We start from the raw sequence: 17,687 nt of genomic DNA, 5'->3' as shown, positions 1-17,687 counted from the left end.
ACTCTCTGCTCCCCTTTGTAGTGTGCTAAGGAGCATTCAAAGACATGTTGCCACCAGTGGTCAATAGGTATCCTAAAATATGTCAGCTTTAGGAACTAGTGTAAAGGTCTAAAATTCACTTTACCGTTCAACTTCTACATCACAGTATGGGCACATGTCCACGCCGCAGTGCTGCGCTTGGCATCTCCCCGCGGCGTGATACGGCATTGCGCATTGTGTTCGTAGTGGCCGAAGCGACGGTTGGTAGGCGACTCGGCAGTTATTCTTCACGAGCGATATAAGGTCCTCAATAGCCGATTCTCCCTCCGGGCTTCGCATGGGAGCAACGCAGAAGAGCGTAACTAAAAGCCTTTCGCGCTCCGGCATCATGTGACGAAGGCGATCGAATCGAGAACGGTATTGGTCCACGTAAACCTTTTCCTTGCGCTCTGAAGGATGTATTCGTTCTTGGTCCCCGCGGATTCTGTTCGACTCCTCCTCCTCGAGCACGCGCCTTTGCTCGTATAGTTGGCCCCGCTCCGACTTCAGATCCCGAGCAGCTGCCCCTTTTTGGGCGCAGCTTATCTCATGGGTCAGGTCATCGATTTTCTTTGTGATGGCAACATAATCCTCTCTCTGCCTTAATTGGTCGTGCGTCTTCGCAGGCAGTGATTGCAAAAGCTCGGGATTTCGGTTAACCGTCATGGACCGGAAGTCTTCCGCTTGATCGCTTCGAAGAGGTAGCTTAAGAAAACCGGCCAGACCATCCACAACGGTTATAGAACTCAAATAGTCTCTTGTGAGCGTCATTTTGTTGGTATGTGCGGCAAATTTCATCAATTCCCTGTTCGAATAACCATTTGCTAAACTTTAAATTAGCTAGGCGAGGAATAAAACGGCAGGCGAATATCATACCTGTAGCCAAGATGAGAGCCTCCCTCCGCATGCTGTGTACCGTGACGGGACTTATCCCTGCTCGAATTGAGAGGGCTTTGAGCTGCGTGTTGAAAGAGTTGCCCGTTTGGATCTTGTTGGTCGCCCCGTCTACTGATACTTCTGGAAATACCGGCAGGTCCAGCACGTGAGACGACCATTCGAGGACCCAATACCTTTGGTTTGCCGGCGGCCTAACGTCCAAAACCTCTTTGAGGGTCTTGTAGTTTTTGAATGCTCCCGCCGCAAGACAGATAGCAAGCAGAAAGAGCATTAGATTGACGACAAGAGGCTGGCCGGGGAGATGTTCATAGAGTAGGTGCGTCGGTCTATTCCAGTCAATCATTAGTATCGAAGCCACATGCACATGAGACTTTGCTGACCTTTGCTGTTCCTTGTCATGCATTGCCTTCGCAAATTCTCTCTTTAGGCTGAACCTTAATTCAGGCTCGCCGTCCTTCCAAGCGACCAGCATCACCGTTTCCTAAGCGATTAGCCCGCGATCATGAACATGAGTGATAATAGCTACCTTGTAACGCAATCCTTTTTCGGTACTCCTCCTAGTTGAGCTATCACTGATCTCACCTAGTCTAGCTGGCGTGAATACGTGACACTTCAATTTTCCGCTAATAAAAACTCGGTACGCTTCGTGTACGTAGTCATATCCATCGTTCTGCCAGAGCTGCTTCTCCAAGTACATATAGTTTTCAAGTGTAAGGTATTTCTTTGGTCGTGTGGCTATTGATAAACCGAGCTCCTTCCTCAGTGGGCCTTTGATATACTATTTCGAGGTTAGCGTTTGGATGGAACGATACTGGAGAGCACGGAGGCCTACATTGGTGATGGAGTCTGTGAAGTCTTTTGAGATCAAACACGTTAGATTGTCTAGATTCCAACCAGAGACAAAACACCGGAAGTAATTCCGAACGGTTTGAATGGTCGGCTTTCCCTCCGGGTCCAGAACACCTTTGGCGGACTTTGCTATAAACTTGGCAAAATGCTTCAGGGTTTTCAATTGATGAGGTGTAGCTTCGGGGTGTGTTGTTTTGTACCTTAACGGTCTATTAGTTTTCCCATCAATCACTGTTCGTATGATCTACTTACTCGATCCAAAGGTCCATCTGGTCTTTGGACCTCTCTTTGGTGTAGTCCAAGACCTCACGTGGGACAGGTTCGTCATCAACATCCGTGTCGTCGTCATTGAATCCGTTCTCTTCTGCGCATCTTCTCCTCTCATCTGCTGTCCTTTTCCTGACCATCTTCGGCAGCTATCTTTGGCGGCGTGAGAAAAATATAAAATCGATTTGAAATTTCCCCGATGTGATAGGTGACGTGTTGATATCAGTGGATCTAGCTAACTAGAGAGCTGAGAGCTAATGCGGCGATCTGCTCAAGATAGACGGAAATGATAGAGTAAAATCTTGAAAATGTCAAGAAGCCGATAGTAGAGATGGCCATAAACTAGGCCCTACGAGCAGATTCTCAAGGTGGGAGGGCAAGTACTTATGTGCTCCTCGGCGGTCCCAGTTTTGGGCCCGGCCATGGTACAAGCACTTCCCTCGCGAAAAGATGCCAATTATCATCTTCTGGGCTCAGGACACTGCCCATCGAGTCTAAACCTATTTCAGTCACTTCCCTGATTGTTTCGCGGGTGGTCGCCTGAGCAAAAGCGGCGAGGGGTGTTGTGGTCTGCAAGGGTTGAGGAGGGCAAGATTCGGGAGGCGCAACAGGAGCAGTTAGTCGCCCAGAGGGAGACTATCCTCGCCTAAGAGCGCCTCCTCGTCGCCCGAAAAGTGAAGATGATCGCGCAGCTAGACTTGATGGCGGCCATCGCCAACACGCCATAGATACCGATATAAAGGGCAAGGTAGCCGCTCAAGAGGCGGTCGCTGGTTGGGCAGCACGGGCAGGTGGGCCGAGCCACGCGGGAGCCGGTGCGGCTAATCAGGCGGTGCTTAGTGCATCTGGCCGCCAAGACTGGAAAGACTACTGAGTAGGAAGTGTAGCCAATTGGGGAAGTACTCAGCTACCATTGCGGGCTCAGTCGTCCTGAGAGACTGAGCGCTCTGGATCACTGAGCACTGCAAGAAAAGGACTCTTATTGGTTGTACGTAGTTCTATATAGGAGCTGGCAGCACGCTCTCTGGGAGAACGGTTCTGCAGCTATCAATGTATCTGGTTAAGCACACATAGGTTGTGTGTTGAAAGCTTGTCTTTCGCAATCTGTGCACGATACTCCTTGTCTAATATCATCTCCTACCTGCCATCCAGACCCCACAATCCTAGGCCGGGCCTAGCTCCGTGGACCTGTTGTCCAGATTGTAACAATATCTCTATAGGCGGAGTTCTACCCACTCGGCTTTATCGCTTGAGTGGTTATACTCTTTTACGTTACTCGTTCCTTAGTCTAGGTTGATAGGCTCGAGCTTGCTGAGAAAGAAAGTGAGCCCGCGAAGGCCGTATAAGTATTTGGCGCTTGGAAATTTGCCGGGTAGCCGAGTAAACGCTCCGCCATATTAACTGATTTTTACGGTTCTAGAGATCTTATAACAACTACTAGAAGATACTGATTATGGGGGGGAAGTTGGCAAGCCGATCGAAATGTATAGACCCTAGAGAGGAAATCGGAAAACCCGAAGCGTAAAGCCGATAATAGGAGCGCGGACAATAACCGGAAGGCACTTCCGTAGGAAGGGAAGTAAAGGAAGAAATAAGCTACGGGTCGTAAGGGGACGCGGTAATGAAGAATAACGGAAGAATCTAAAGCTAAGGAAAGAAAAAAGAAAGAACGTTCCAATGCTTATACAGGGCGCGAGGAAATAAGGCAGGTTATGGGTTACGTATCAGGGCTTTTGACTTGTCATTAACACCGTCTATATTAATAGAATACGAGAGGGCATTCAACTAGGGAAAACTAGTCCTTAGTACACAGAGATATAGTATGGTCGACGAAACCCTGGATTACCTCATATGCACGAAGAATTTGGCGAGTAAATGAGGATCCTAAAGGTCAAGGGCTTTTTTCCGGTCTCAGGGTGCTATTCGGGGCTCGATTTCCTTGTTTTTTGGTGGAGCGGCAAATTCCGTCAATTAAGTCAAATAAAACCCTCCCAACCAGAGAGAGCCTCTTACACAGATAAATACACCATTTTAGGCCTCAAATACAGTCAAATAAGGCTTAATATTTGGCTTAATTGAATTGATGCCAGCGCTGGGCGAACATGGGTAGCAACAGCCTGCCGGATGAGGATGTTTGGTGACCCAAGCTCGCTTTGGCTGACGAGAAACTTCATGTAGGTGCTCTTCCCGGCCCCCGGCTTTCCGCAAATCTAGAACATATTGTTTGACTCCTCGTTTGATCGGACCTATGACGGAAAACTCCTAGCGGCCTTTCCGATGGGCTGCTAGATGGAGTCTGGCATGCCAGCCTCACCAATGCGCGTTGGTTCATTCTCAAATAGTCCGCCGAAAGCTCCGCGAGGCACTTTATATATCGTTAAAGCGGTCATTCATGCCGGGAAACTTCAAGTCCTCAAATATAGCGCGTAGCCTTGCCCGGGATATGGACATGGCCAACTCGCCCGAAGACAGGCTGTCGATAAAGTTTCCAACTCTGGTCGATACTGCTATGTAGTTGGGATCCTCGGCCTCCGGAATTTGTTCAGGTGGGCGTGCTTGACCTGGAGACCGAGTTTGACCCAGTCGGCTCCATCCAGACAAGCTGAGTGTTTGGGGACGAGCTGGCGGTAGATACCAGGTTAATTCGCGCTTTCATGCACGTCGCCGGTGGCAGGCATGTCCTGCGTGATTAATAATTCCAAATTTAACCCGATGTTGGTCTCTTTTCGGAAAATCTTGGCGGCCAACCCTGCGAGGAGCTTGGGAAGGCCTATTAGAGCGTTCGCAATGTCCGACTTCTCGGTTTTAGTAGAACATGATAATGGGGATCTTTCGCAGGGTTGCGAAAGCGACAGTGAGCTCGTCCCTGTCGCCCGGCTTATTGTCGAGCACCCTGAGAAGCACGTCGGAAGAGGTTACGCCGAAAAGAGCGGAAACCATGACGCGGATTTCGGTGGCTTCTACGCCTTCAGACCCGCAGAACGGCGTGCCGAGAAACGCAATTCCTTTGATCCCGGCGAGGATGGACTGCTCAAGAGAGGTGGCCGGTCTCCTCGAGGCTAACACTAGAGCCTTGGCCAGCAGAAGACCGCCATAGCAGCAGGCGATGAAGACGATGGGAAGATGGGTTGTCTCATCTTTGGTGCGTGCTCCATGGATCCTGTTCAGCAAGGCCTCGCCCTAGCCCCCGGAACGACTCGATCGAAGCATCGATGAAGGTGTTGGCATTCCAGTGGTACGGGAAGATTCTGGGCCGGCGCTTTTTGACGACGGCCAAGAGCATATCGTCATCGCTCAGCCAATTGACGAGCCGAGAGCTTGTGTTCCCCTGCTCCGCGTACGCGCTGAATGATCGGTACGGCGTTGTGTTGAGGCCATGTACCATATCCCACCCCCCAACGGATCACCCTAGCAGTGGATCGCCCTTTAACACCAAAACACTACATCTTTGAACAACAGCGCACTCAATTGTGAAGCTATTTATAAGTCAAATATAGCAAAATGTAGCTAATTGACTGCTAAATCCATATATTGTACTGGCACACGGAGTTTATGGCCAGATCTTGTCACTCTTGCAGGCAACTCTTCTCCTTCAGCCCCTTTTTCAGCCTCATTTTCATCATCTACCTTCCATTCGAGGCCAGGTTGAAGTCTCTTACCAACACCAGTCATTGCTCACCCTATTCAGTACCTTCATTGTGACCACCTTGATCAGGCGTACCTATCTTCACTTACAGTCTCCGTTTTGTCTGTAGAACATTATCTGTAGAAGGGACCCCGTTAATCTGTCTGTTGAGCGTTATATACGGAACTCTATGGTTTTGAGCCGACTGACGAATGGAAAGCTTATTATCTGTGATGTCTAGGTACGCATGACCATATTATCTTCCGTATATTGAGGCATAGTGGTGGTACGAGACGTTGTTCATGCTTAAAGGTAGGGGGGAAAGAAAGGAAGGAAGCTAATTTTGAGTTAATTTGCGACGATATGGCGAAAAAAGTAGGGCCTGTGGGCTGACAAATCCATACTAGGATTAAACTATATGCAATTACATAACTATCTCAATTGACTACGCTGTTGTTCGAAAAGGGAGTGTTTTGGTGTAAAAGGGTGATCCACTGCTAGGGTGATCCGTTGGGGGGTGGGGGATGGTTGGCAATCACGTCAGCCTCGATTGAATCTGCTTGTGTGCTCTCCGGGCGCGGGTACACCTGCTGTGGCTGCGGGAGCCTAGTTGCCATTTTTCGCCTCCGTCAATAGTTGTCTCACTCAATGAATTCCTGCAAATCAGTGGGTTGTTAAGTATCGACGCTCAGAGCCTTGCTGCTGTTGCTCGAGGGAGCAGGAAGCAGGTACATATACATGTACCTACCTGACCTTACCAGTTGGGGAGGGGCGGCCCAATTCAGCTACTGCTGTTACGTAACAGGGCCACTTTGGAATGGCGCGTTTACGGGTGTTGATCTACGCCCACAACGGCTTAGTGCTTACATGCTAGAAAGTAGGCATTTAACTGTCACAAGCAGGGAATTCCGCCCTTCTTTTCTTCCCCCGACAATACATCATATTCTACCCTCTGATTGACCTCGTTGAACGTAACAGCTGCCTGGGAGGCCTCCCCAGCCCCCGCTTTTGCCAGACTTCATTGTGCCGAAAGAAGGTTTCGACATGCATACGGTGCCGCACATACTAGCCAACTGTGGTCTAGTTCGTAAAGACCTGAATTCGTACATTGCGCAGGCTGTCGGCTGGCACCTGCCTCCTATCTGCACGAGACTGCACATTGCACGCGGCCCCGTCCTGAGGCTCTCAATTATTAGTTAAAGTATGGCAAACCCAGTGTTAGTCAGGGTGGAGACACAGCTCAACGGCCAACTCGTGGTCGAACGCGTTGGCAGCAAAAAGGTCCTGAGGCGGAATGATCTGCACAACACTTTGCCTGGAGAGCCTCTCCTCACGCTCGACGGAGACCAGCTCCTCCCTCGCCTCAGAGAGGTCTACTTGACGCCCGAGCTGGATCGAATGGCGCCGTATTTCCGCTTTGTGAGGCTAATTACCGCATCTTTCGGTTTTCGCCCTCAGGTCAAGTCCACTGACTAAAACACAGATCGCAACACCCAAGAGCTCGCATGTCTTTCCCATCCATTTCCAACCTGCACGGGGCCACGAAGTCACACCTAACGAGTATCACAATCTGCATCTGGTATGGTACCAAAGCCGTATCTTCGTCAAGCCGATCCCCGTCTATCTGCTCTCTGCCGCCTTCTGGGAGTGGATTGCCGAGGCTGACGCCGACGTCTTCACGGCAGCGGCGGGATTCATGCGCACTTACACGTTCCTGATCCGCTCCGAAACCGACTACCGCCTGGCCAACGACGAGAAGCTCCCTCTTCTGCCTTTCGGAACCGAACAAACGACGGCCGGCTTCGAGCAGCTCGTGAACTTCCTCAACCAGTTTGCATGTCTTACTGACGCCCAAGTCTCGCCGCGCTACTCGTACGGCGAGCTAAGACTCGGACGGCTGAACTGGCTGATCCGTGTCCTCTGCATCAGGGTTACTTTCTTCCACATGCATGGGGAATGGGGCACCGTCTTCATGGACATGCTCGCCCCGCTGATCGCCGCCTTTGCCATCCTGTCCATTATCCTGGCTGCGATGCAGGTCGGCCTGGCGGCGGGTTCGCTGACAGGCCCCGGCGTCTCTCAGGCGTATGTTTCTGTGTCCTACTGGTTCTCTGCTGCGGTCCTGCTAATCACCGGGGCCGTGAGCATTGGGTTCCTGGCCCTCATTGCGGGCGTCTACATCTACCAGCAGGTCTTTGCATGTCGCATGTACAAGCTGGATTCTGATCGAAAAAAGGCGACGATGAAGAGTGGCGTGATATAGGGTTCCTAATTATCCCGTTAAAGAAGGGAGGGCACTAATAAACTCACCTGAGTTCCAATTTAAGTTCGTCCCTCAATGTACCAGTGCCGCCATTTTTACAAAAAATGAGAAACATTGTCAAACCTGTTTTACAATCGGCGGCACTAACATTATCGTCATTATTACTCGCCGTGTTGGTGACGGACAAGACGTATGAGTCATCCCCCGCCTTTTTTGCATTGTGTCTTTTTCTGTTTGGCTGCGAAGGCGCCGCTCAACTCTCCATCGGTGCAGTATTTCTCGATGTTAGCGGCCACAGGATCTTGACTGGCCCACGCTTGCGACTTGCTGCTGAAGCAACCTTCGGCGTTGACGACGGCAGCGAAGCCGAATCCATTGTTGTAGAGCGAACGGACCAGCATCCCAGTACCAACAAAGGCGATTTCTCATGTTAACACTAGGCAGAGTGGACCAAGACGGGAAGTAGGTGCCAAGGCGGCACGGCTGGCAATGTCGGCCTGACACCGTGCCAAGAAGCTGTGTCCGCGGATGGCGGAGCGGAGTTAGTACGCAACCTCAGACAATGGGGCCAGACAGCCCGCTCGGCAATACCCCCAACGCAATGCGCGGCTAACGGGGCAATAATGCGCGAATTCGCAAGGAGGGTCAGAGAGTGGGAGAATATCCTTGGTTCAGGGTGGAAAGGTCTCATTATACAGGAGACCTGATATATTGGCCATGTTGGTTTTACACAAACGAGGCTTACGAAGTGGAGAAAGGGACTTCTTATATTTGTTCCACAAGCTTATACGGAGTGTCCCCTGTTAAACCCCATCCCCCCAGCAATGGTCACCGGGCCCAACGCACTCTTAAGCCCAAACGGAGGAGCCCGGTGTTGCATTGCGACCGTCAGCCCTAGGCCAAGTTTACCTTGGCTGGACCAACACAACGCGCCCAACAGCAAGAAAAACTGAAAAAATGTACAACCAACGCTAGAAATCCGCCCTCTCCAGCGGAGTTCCGCACCAAAGACCTACGAAGCGGCCCTAGTCCGGTTCCATTAACAACAACCGGCACCCGCCCGCTCCCGTACTAACCTCCCCCTCGACTTTGTCGAGCCCGTGTTTCAGTTCGCGACGACGTGTCTGCCTGCCGCAAACTCTGCCTGCCGCCAACTCTGCCTGCCGCCAACTCTGCCCCCGGCGTTCTGCTAAACTGTTTTTCTGTCGGTTGCACCCTGTGAGGCCAACTCCACCGCCTGCCTCACCAAAGCTCCCAAAACCACGAAACGCCACACTCAACGATACCACCACGCCGTCTGCAGGCCCGCGGCAGCATACAGCGCCGCCGTGCCCGCCATCTTGGCGAGCGTGGCGCCGTCCAGCACACCCTCCTTCGACAACGCAAACGCAAACGCCAGCGCGATGAGATCGAGCCCGTCAGTCGCAGCACTAAGCCAGATGGCGCGCTTGAGCCCCGTGTCGTCGCCTTGGCCACCACCACCACCACCAACAGCAGCAGAGGTGGCATGCTGCCTCTCGGCGAGCACGAGCCCCGCGCCGACGACAATCTCGCGCACGCCGAACTGCCGCGCGATGAGCGACGCTTCGGCCGAGAGAGGTGAAGACAGGCCGGCGACCTGGAAGGCGAGCTCTGGTGCGATGAGGCAGCCGATGCCGAATGCGGTGCGCGTCGTGCCGATGAATGTCAGCAGGGCTTTGGCGAGCGGGGAGGGTGCCGGTTTGCGGGGTGCAGAGGGCGGCATTTTCGGAGTTCGGTGTGTGTGTGTGTGTGTGTGTGTGTGTGTGTGTTGGGAGTTGTGATGTTGGAATTGAGTTTGAGGTATTGGGACGTAACGAAGAATCTCAGAGACAGCCAGCCGCTTTGCCTGAGCTGACAAGCCACGTAAGCGCGTCTTGCCACGAAAGGGCGAACCCCGCAGCTTGTCGACGAGAGACAGGGGTTGGACGAGGCCGACGTCAGCAGCGTTCTTAGCGTCAGTGGGATCTTGGCACTGGATATGTGCTCTGTTATGATGTCGTTGAGGGTAATTAGTAACAGAAAGATGGTCGGGTAGGGATGTCCATCTGGGGCCCGCTATAATTATTCGTCCGCAGCCTGGCAAGCCGCTCGACCTTACGACGCGAAGGCGGCGGACCGAGGCTCGGTCTGAGCCGCAGCTTAAAGCCCAGTTGCGTTTCTTCGTCTCGCCGTCATAAACCGGCAAAGGTATACCCTCTTTCTTTCTTGGGAAAGTGCGGTGAGGCATGCAAGAACGGGTCGTGAACTGGTGGTTGAGGGCATTCACACATCCTTGTCATTAGTCCATAATGTCCCCGTCATGCTGTTTACCCCGTAAAAGTCCTCCTGTTCTTCCTTTAAAAGGGGAACAACACCTTTCCTACCCTTTCACACCCCTATACCCGTCCCTTCCCTCTTTGACACAGTCCATCAAACCAGATACACCAACACATCGTCCTCAAACAGACCCAGCGCCGGCCACGTGTGCCCGCCCTGGCGCAGGTGCACCCACAGGTCGTCGAGCACGCGGAGCCGTGAAAGTGCGCGTACTGGATGTCCGTGGCCATTTTTTGACCTTTAGCGTGGCCTCGTCGACGGGCGGCTCTAGCTGCTGCTCGTTGCCGCCGCCGGTCTTGTTGTTAGATCTAGCCCGGGCCTTCTTGTTGTCAGGTCTAGCCCGGGCCTTATTGTTGCGCCTCGCCTCGGCTACGCGGGCGGTGCGCACGGTGTGCGCCAGCCCGGCTAGCGCGACGTCGACCACCATGGGCAGCGCGTCGGCGCACGTCGAGAACAGACCGTCGCGCCACGGCGTGGCCCAGTAGCCGGGCTCGACGTCGAGCTGCGCCGCCTAGTAGAAGGACAGCACGGGCGCCGTCGGGTACTCCCAGGCCGAGCGCGCCCCAACGTACATGTCGGCCTGCTTGGCGCGCCAGTACTCCTCCGAGTCCCAGCCCGGCTCGGAATCGCTTGCGGATAACCTTGAGCAGCGTCTTCCACGACCTGGGGGCAACCCGCTTGTTCTCTAGGCCGCGGATGATGTACGGAACTGTGGCAATGTTTTCGCTCTCAAGCGTCTGGAGCATGGCCTACACACAGCATGTTAGTATATCGTCAACAGTTAGTATATCGTCAACATCTTGGTCGTGACAATATCCATACCTCCCACGTCTCGGACTTGTCCGCCGGCACCGAGTGCTCTTTGCCCTGCAAGTCCACAAAAGCAAGAAGAATAACCCCCGACGCCTCCTCGGCCTCGTCATCCGTGCCATGCTCGCGGATGTGGGGCAACTGGGTCGCGTAGGTACGTACGCCACCGCATGCCCAGTAGCTCGTAATATGTGCGCTTTGGCGCGTCATACTCCTGGTTAGCAACCGATGCGGTGCCCTCGAGGCGGCGCAGCCACGACAGGCTGATGTCGCCCTTGAGCAGGCCGCTGAGGGTGGAGCGGGGCGCGTCCGAGAAGGCCGGGAAGCGCAGCAAGCGGCCCAGCAGCGGGTGGTCGCTGCTCTTAATGCAGCCCGACGGCCCGCTCATCTCGATCAGGTCGCCGCGCGTAATCTGCAGCGATGCGGAACCGCAGCTGCGACCACACCCGCACGCGCCGGCCCGGGTGCCCCGGTATCGGGCCCCAGACTGACTTCTCGCACTTGCGCATCTTCTGTGCCGTCGCGACGTATTGCTGGATCGCCTGCGCGAGCGCCACCACGAGCGCCAGCACCGCGGCCCCCAGCGCTGCCCATGCCGCGATCGTGGCCGCGTCTACGTCTGCCATGGCAAGAAGGGCGTGGCTGTCTGAGAATCACGCCGGAATTTGCTGTTTTGCTGCCACGAAGGGGAGGCGCCGACGTTGTTATGAGGGAAAAGCGACGAGGCTCTGCATATTGCCCCTCCTCCTCCTCCTCGCCCCTCATTTTAAGTCTTCAGCTGAGATTTCACATCTCACTGTGGCTTAGCTTTGCGGAGACGAGGAGCAAGGAGCCGGTGATGATTAGCTAGGTTGAAGGCGGTATTCTCATCCCTGGTCTCGGATATGCCTTGGCGCTTGTGCTACCCCGAGAGCCTTGTTCTCGATTCATCGTGCTTTTCATGACCGGACACTCGTACTTGGGTTCTCGTCTCGAAGGTATCAACAAAGCAGGAGTCCGACGGGGATCCGAACCGTCGGCCGACGCGTGAACGCCGCGGCGCTGTATTTCCCTGACGTGATAGCGCAACGGTAACACCTGATGTGGTGGCTGCAAGTTTGTGCTGCATGAGTTGGTTGTCTAAACAGGCGCGGGAAGGAGTCTGGGCCGCGCCGGATGCAAGAGGGTGTCATCCGTAGCCAATTCGACGTTAATAACGACATCAAAAACGACGCAACCTTCACCTTATTATCAAACCCCGCTCGAGGCGGCCTTGGCACCGTGGCGATGTGGCCTGCAAGAGTTCGATGAATGGACCAATACCGATGTCTTGATTACGGGGAACAGCTAGTTGCAGGAAGGGTTGCATGGAGCAGGCGTTTTGAACAAGAACCAGAGACTCTGAGTGGAACTCCGCCGTGCTGCGTTTTTGGTGGCTTGCCCGGCTGCGTCGGTCTCTGTGACGGCGGTGCATGACTTGCCAGCCGACTCGTGATGCTCCAAAGTGATTGGTTTGCGGCCACGGCCGATAATGGCGGGCCAGGCGGGGGATGCCCTCAAGATGGGAGCAATCCCGTTTTCCTGGTTTCTGTGGGTTGGGCTATATATCATGAGCAGAGCACCCGGCCAGCAGGAGAGCCAGGGCGGTCCATCTCAGCCAACCCAGTCACAAGTCCATCTAGCAAACAACCACGGCGCCCCCTAGAACCCAACTGTCAACATGTATCTACCAGTTCAGGCAACCGAGCATCCGGTAGCGGCGATTGCCCTCGCCGGCCTCGTCGTCTACTACCTGGTCGTCAAGGTTCAAACATACTATCGGCTGAGGGCGTTCAAGGGCCCATTCAGCACCGGTTTCTCCGAGGTCTGGCACATGTCTGCCATCTTTGGCAAGCAGGCACACCTCAAGTACAAGGAGACCGTCGACAAATATGGTCAGTCCAAGGCCCTTCGTTGACCAAGACGCCCACACACACTGATCACAACAGGACCGATTGCGCGCATTGGCCCCAACGACTTGATCACGTCGTCGCAGGAGCTGCTCGCGCACATGAACGGCGTGCGGTCCGAGTACACGCGTGCCGACTGGTACTACCTCGGCGGCAGGTTCCGGCCGGGCAAGGACAACATCTTCAGCCAGGTAGACGAGACGCAGCACCAGCGGCGTCGCCAGCAGATGCTGCCGGGCGTGAGTATTTCCGAGTCCCCCCGCCACCCCTTCTCTGCTGACATGTTCCTAGTACACGGGCAAGGAGAACCTCGAGCTGGAGGGGTCGATGGACGCGCGCATCGTCGAGTTCATGGACCTGATCCGGCGCAAATACCTGTCAACCGAATCCCAGGCCCGGCCGGTCGACCTGACCATCAAGATCCAGTACTTTGTGCTCGACGTGATCACATCGATCGGGTTCAGCTCGCCGCTGGGCGACCTGATCGCCGACGCAGACCTGCTCAACTACTCCAAGGCGACCGAGACGGCCATGGGCGCGGCCGTGTACCTCACGGGATCCGGGCTGGCAAAGCGGCTGGCGCGCATGCCGTGGCTGATAAAGCTGGTCGGGCCGTCGGAGCACGACGCGCAGGGGATGGGGCGGCTCGTGGGCAACGCGCGCGAGATCGTGGCGGCGCGGGTGGCGCGCGGCGACATGGAGACGCGGTCCGACATGATGGCGTCGTTCTCGCGCCACGGCCTGACGCCCGACGAGCTCGTCACCGAGTGCCAGCTGCAGGTGCTCGCGGGATCGCACACGACGGCCGCGTCGCTGTGGACGCTGATGCTGTACGTGACGACGCACCCGCGCGTGCTGGCGCGGCTGCAGGCCGAGATCGACGGCGCGGTGCGCGACGGGCTCGCCCCGGACGTCGTCGCCAACGGCGAGCTGAGCCGGCTGCCGTACCTGCAGGCCGTCATCCGCGAGGGCCTTCGCATCCGGCCGCCCGTGACCAACATCGACCCCAAGCGCGTGCCCGACGGCGGCGACACGGTCGTGCTGGACGGCAAGCCCGTGTTTCTGCCCGGCGGGGCGAACATCGGCGTGTCCGTGTGGGCAATCAACTTCGACAAGACCGTGTTCGGCGACGACGTCGACGAGTTCCGCCCCGAGCGCTGGCTGCTGGAGACGGACGAGAAGAAGCTGGCCCAGATGACGCGCGCGACCGATCTCATCTTTGGCCACGGCAAGTTTCAGTGTCTTGGGAAGCCGGTCGCGCTGATGGAGATTGGAAAGACCGTGTTCGAGGTGAGTGGCTATGAGCGAATGTGCAAATCCATCATCGAAAGTGAAGCTAAGTTTTACGCACAGTTGCTGCGAAACTTCGACTGGTCCGTCGCCAGGCCCCAGGAATCGCTGCGCACTGGCAACTACGTCGGATTATTCTTAGACAAGCCCATGTGGATGCATGCGGCTCAGAGAACTCCCGCAGCTGTGTGAAGCTGGTTGTTGGAAAATGTATCCGTGAACGCCGTCGGGCGAAGCTGGGTTTGGCTGATGTAGTTCGTTCTCTCACTCTGACTTGGTTTCAATTTTCAACTCGGCTCAGATCTCGTGCGTGGCAGGAGATCTCCGTAATAAGCCGTCAATCTCCACCAATACTAGCGGAACTCGTATCTTGAGAGCCAAGCTGCTTCGATTCGCTTGATTCGCTCACAGCTAGTAGAGTCTGATGAAACTGTCAACCAAGGGACCGACGTATTGATTAGACTGAGCAAGCCAAGCTAATTAGTCGAAGGCCGCTTAATTCACTCCTGTCGAACAATTCACCCCTGTCGAACCAAGCACGTCTCTCCGCCAGAACAGCCATCAACAGACAACACTCCCTCCCAACACCTCTGGAGCCACGCGGTAGTGGTAGCGATACAGCTCTTCGTATCCCAGCCTCTCGTAGAGCGTCCCCGCGGCGACATTTTTCACGCCAACAAACAGGGCCCCGGCCGTCGCGCCCTCGTCCATGGCCCAGCCGGCCAGCCGAGCCAGCAACGCGCGCATCAGGCCGCGGCGGCGAGCTTTCGGTGCCGTGAGAACATGGAACGTGGTCATCAGGGCGCCCTGGACGACGACGAACGCCACGCCGAGCGGCTGGCCGTCCTCGTAGATGGCCCCGAAGCGCGCCTCTGGCACGATTGCGTCTAGCATGCGTCTGAGCGTTGCTTCGTGGCTCGAAATGAGCGGCATGAGCGCCTGTGCGGCCTCTAGCCAGCCCTCGCGGGGATTGGTATCGACGCGGAGGCTGACGCTTTCTGGGAACGGCGGAAGAGTCTCCGCCGTCAGTGACGAGAGGTAAAGCGCCCGGCACGGGCTCCAGATAGTGTAGCCGCGCGCGGCCAGCCTCTCGTCAAGATCGGTAGGGTCTGCGAGAGGAGTGGATCGGAACACGGGCGGCAGGCTCCGGGCGCGGTACCAGGCCTCAGCGCGGTCGATCTTGGCCTCGACGTCGGTGTCGCCGTCCAGGGCCGGATAGGTGGGCGTGACCGAGTTTGAGCGCTTGGTGTAGCCGTCGGCGAAGCGCAATACCCAGCCGTCGTCGAACCCGTGAGCCAATGCCGGCCAGGCGCCGAACAACGCTTCCTCGACACGACGGATCAGTGAAGGGCTCGCCATGGCATTTCAACGATTCAGCACCATTCAACTTTGAATGCGAAGACTGTCAAATGTTGTCGGTCGAGAGGCCGTGATTGTCGGTCGAGAGACCGTGACGATATTTTTGGGAACGGACGAAATGGAAGGACCGAGAGAGTCCACCTTCGCCATTTGGCGGTGAGTCAACGGATGCGGGTCTATTACAAATTCATATTGCTTGGGAGCTATGGCGTGCTCTATAATGGTGGTGCGTCATGGCTTCAGGTTTACTGTATAATGTAATTTAGACTACCTAGGTTGTAGACAACGAGCAAAAATGTCAGAAAAGCTGAAATCCGATCAACGTTCAGAAGGAGAGGTAAGAAACAAGTGTGAAGAAGGTTGCCCAGATATAGGTTCAAAAACTGGTAATGGAAGATGGCTTGTAAACAGAGACTTCGTCACACCAACGGAAGTGTCTCTAGAAAAGGAGAAGTTGCAGAAGAGAAAAAGACTCAGCTCAACCGCATTATCAGTCATACTGTTAGCAACTTCGACTGAGCTCCACTGTCGGTAGAAATCTGACAGTGGCAGGGTGGACAGCTATTGAGTACCCAGTAGCTTCAAGGTCTTGAAATCGTCTTGCTGGCCCTATCCGGCTTGGAACGGTCTTGCTTTTCGGGGAAGGTGTCACACAAGGATTCGGAGCCCCGCAGCCCCGCAGCGCAGTGCATTGGTCAAAGAAGACGGGGCCCCGGCCATTGTCCTCCAGGTTACGGTGGGGAAGCGGGGTGGCGGAAACCAGCGGCTCAAGGTGGAACGCAGGGCAGCTCCCTCCAGGACACGAGACTGTGCGTCCGGGACAAAATCGCGTCAGTGAGCTCGAGAAAAGTCCAAAAATGGGCATCTTGGATGGAAGAAGAGAGAGATGCTGTAGTGAAACGAGAGACAATGGATTGATAGAGACGAGAGGGGGTTGGAAAGGAAAATATAGATAGAAAATCGCGAGTATCTTGAGCCATGGCAGCCCTCGGCTTATCTCCTCGCGTCGGCCACAGGGGTCTGCATCGGGTCGGTTGGTACGCCGAGGAGCCAGTCTCTTGGCCCCGAACTCCCGATCCAACATACAGAAGTGGGCTAGAGGAACTGTTATGTAACCTTGTGAAGATCCTGTGGAAGCCAAACTGTCACGCCGTTGGACACTTCTTAGTCGGAGTAGTCACTTGACGAAACCCCTGATTGATGGTGATAAGCAAGCAGGGAACTGGGGGCTTGAATACGTCTTAAGCCGAGCACCTGGCCGGCATGGACAGAGGAAATAAATACCAGGGCAGGGAGAGCTTGCTCCCGTTAGCATTTATTCCCTTTATCATTGCCATACACGACGAAGGCTCATTGGCAGGAGCCGCTTCTCGTTCTTTCAGGTGCAGGGATAATCCCAACGGGCCTTTGTTTATGTGAACGTTGGTTGGGGAGTACGTTTGTCAGACACGGCGGAAAGAGAGGAGGACAGCAGAGCCAGAGGACAGCAGAGCCAGAGGACCACGAAAGGAGACCCGAAATACGGCCAGGTACCAAGGGGGAAAATTGCCGGCGCCGACCGCATGTCGCTCTCGCTTTCACTTGGCTAAATCACAAGCCAATATTCCACCGTCCGGACAAGACCTCGAGAGCCCCACTCCGACATCCGAGAATTTGGGGCTGGGAATTGGAGAAGGACACGACAATACCCACCAGCATTTCCCATCTTCACTTGCCGGGACGCTATGCGGGTAACCCCGCCCCAGGCGGCAAGGGTCACCCTCGGGGCCCTTCACTCCCGTCTCGAAGGCTCTCGGCCTACTGTTCCTGTAGGTCTTGCGGGGTTTGGTGAGGGCGCGAGACGCAAGTCCCGGTTTGCCTCCCCCGCGTCGAGCTATTCGAATGGACGTGACATTGGCGTATTGGACCCGAGCCGCAGCCGCGGATTGATAAGTGCCGGCGTCACCTCAATTGCTCGACCTCCTCCGCCCGCACCGTCCGGTATCTTGCAGTCTACACCCCAGGCAGCTGTATCCTGGAACCGAGGGAATAGACCCGGCAGATT

The 17,687-nt window shown here is 55.1% G+C and overlaps 7 protein-coding genes across 7 annotated transcripts; 2 read left to right on the top strand and 5 right to left on the bottom strand.

The window, feature by feature from the left end:
• Window positions 1-120: 120 nt before the first annotated feature.
• Window positions 121-2,171, bottom strand: B0T26DRAFT_740895 (uncharacterized protein; the record flags this gene model as incomplete). The annotated part of the gene is made up of 8 exons (XM_060443901.1): window positions 121-341; window positions 375-842; window positions 895-1,132; window positions 1,280-1,396; window positions 1,442-1,693; window positions 1,748-1,855; window positions 1,890-1,893; window positions 2,017-2,171. The coding sequence occupies 8 exons, from the start codon at window positions 2,169-2,171 to the stop codon at window positions 121-123; spliced, it is 1,563 nt and encodes a 520-aa protein (XP_060296361.1).
• Window positions 2,172-4,836: 2,665 nt separating this feature from the next.
• Window positions 4,837-5,416, bottom strand: B0T26DRAFT_675850 (uncharacterized protein; the record flags this gene model as incomplete). Its single annotated transcript, XM_060439890.1, has 2 exons — window positions 4,837-5,191; window positions 5,226-5,416. 2 exons carry the CDS (start codon window positions 5,414-5,416, stop codon window positions 4,837-4,839), a joined length of 546 nt encoding a protein of 181 aa, XP_060296360.1.
• Window positions 5,417-6,859: 1,443 nt separating this feature from the next.
• Window positions 6,860-7,919, top strand: B0T26DRAFT_645657 (uncharacterized protein; the record flags this gene model as incomplete). The annotated part of the gene is made up of 2 exons (XM_060437748.1): window positions 6,860-7,075; window positions 7,140-7,919. 2 exons carry the CDS (start codon window positions 6,860-6,862, stop codon window positions 7,917-7,919), a joined length of 996 nt encoding a protein of 331 aa, XP_060296359.1.
• Window positions 7,920-8,902: 983 nt separating this feature from the next.
• B0T26DRAFT_299349 (uncharacterized protein) lies at window positions 8,903-10,385 on the bottom strand. The gene has a single exon (XM_060434250.1). It carries the CDS (start codon window positions 10,165-10,167, stop codon window positions 9,196-9,198), a length of 972 nt encoding a protein of 323 aa, XP_060296358.1. The 5' UTR covers window positions 10,168-10,385; the 3' UTR covers window positions 8,903-9,195.
• On the bottom strand, window positions 10,386-11,381 carry B0T26DRAFT_299348 (uncharacterized protein). The gene is made up of 2 exons (XM_060434249.1): window positions 11,079-11,381; window positions 10,386-11,005 (listed from the first exon to the last, which is right to left on the bottom strand). Exons 1-2 carry the CDS (start codon window positions 11,274-11,276, stop codon window positions 10,604-10,606), a joined length of 600 nt encoding a protein of 199 aa, XP_060296357.1. The 5' UTR covers window positions 11,277-11,381; the 3' UTR covers window positions 10,386-10,603.
• Window positions 11,382-12,765: 1,384 nt separating this feature from the next.
• Window positions 12,766-14,476, top strand: B0T26DRAFT_751601 (cytochrome P450; the record flags this gene model as incomplete). The annotated part of the gene is made up of 4 exons (XM_060445399.1): window positions 12,766-12,979; window positions 13,034-13,233; window positions 13,286-14,284; window positions 14,348-14,476. The coding sequence occupies 4 exons, from the start codon at window positions 12,766-12,768 to the stop codon at window positions 14,474-14,476; spliced, it is 1,542 nt and encodes a 513-aa protein (XP_060296356.1).
• Window positions 14,477-14,845: 369 nt separating this feature from the next.
• B0T26DRAFT_751600 (acyl-CoA N-acyltransferase) lies at window positions 14,846-15,643 on the bottom strand (the record flags this gene model as incomplete). The annotated part of the gene is made up of 1 exon (XM_060445398.1): window positions 14,846-15,643. One exon carries the CDS (start codon window positions 15,641-15,643, stop codon window positions 14,846-14,848), a length of 798 nt encoding a protein of 265 aa, XP_060296355.1.
• Between the last annotated feature and the right edge of the window lie 2,044 nt (window positions 15,644-17,687).

Source organism: Lasiosphaeria miniovina (genome assembly GCF_030549165.1).
Source record: "Lasiosphaeria miniovina strain SMH2392-1A chromosome Unknown B0T26scaffold_4, whole genome shotgun sequence".
In the NCBI taxonomy this organism is placed as follows: Eukaryota; Fungi; Ascomycota; class Sordariomycetes; order Sordariales; family Lasiosphaeriaceae; genus Lasiosphaeria; species Lasiosphaeria miniovina.
Note: the sequence above shows the minus strand (reverse complement) of the source record. Positions and strands in the feature narration are given on the sequence as shown.

Coding starts and splice junctions, on each gene's coding strand:
- B0T26DRAFT_299349 (XM_060434250.1), bottom strand. CDS start 10,167: ATGCCTCACCGCACTTTCCCAAGAAAGAAAGAGGGTATACCTTTGCCG.
- B0T26DRAFT_299348 (XM_060434249.1), bottom strand. CDS start 11,276: ATGACGCGCCAAAGCGCACATATTACGAGCTACTGGGCATGCGGTGGC. Junction 11,006..11,078: donor ACAAGTCCGAGACGTGGGAG/GTATGGATATTG, acceptor TGCTGTGTGTAG/GCCATGCTCCAGACGCTTGA.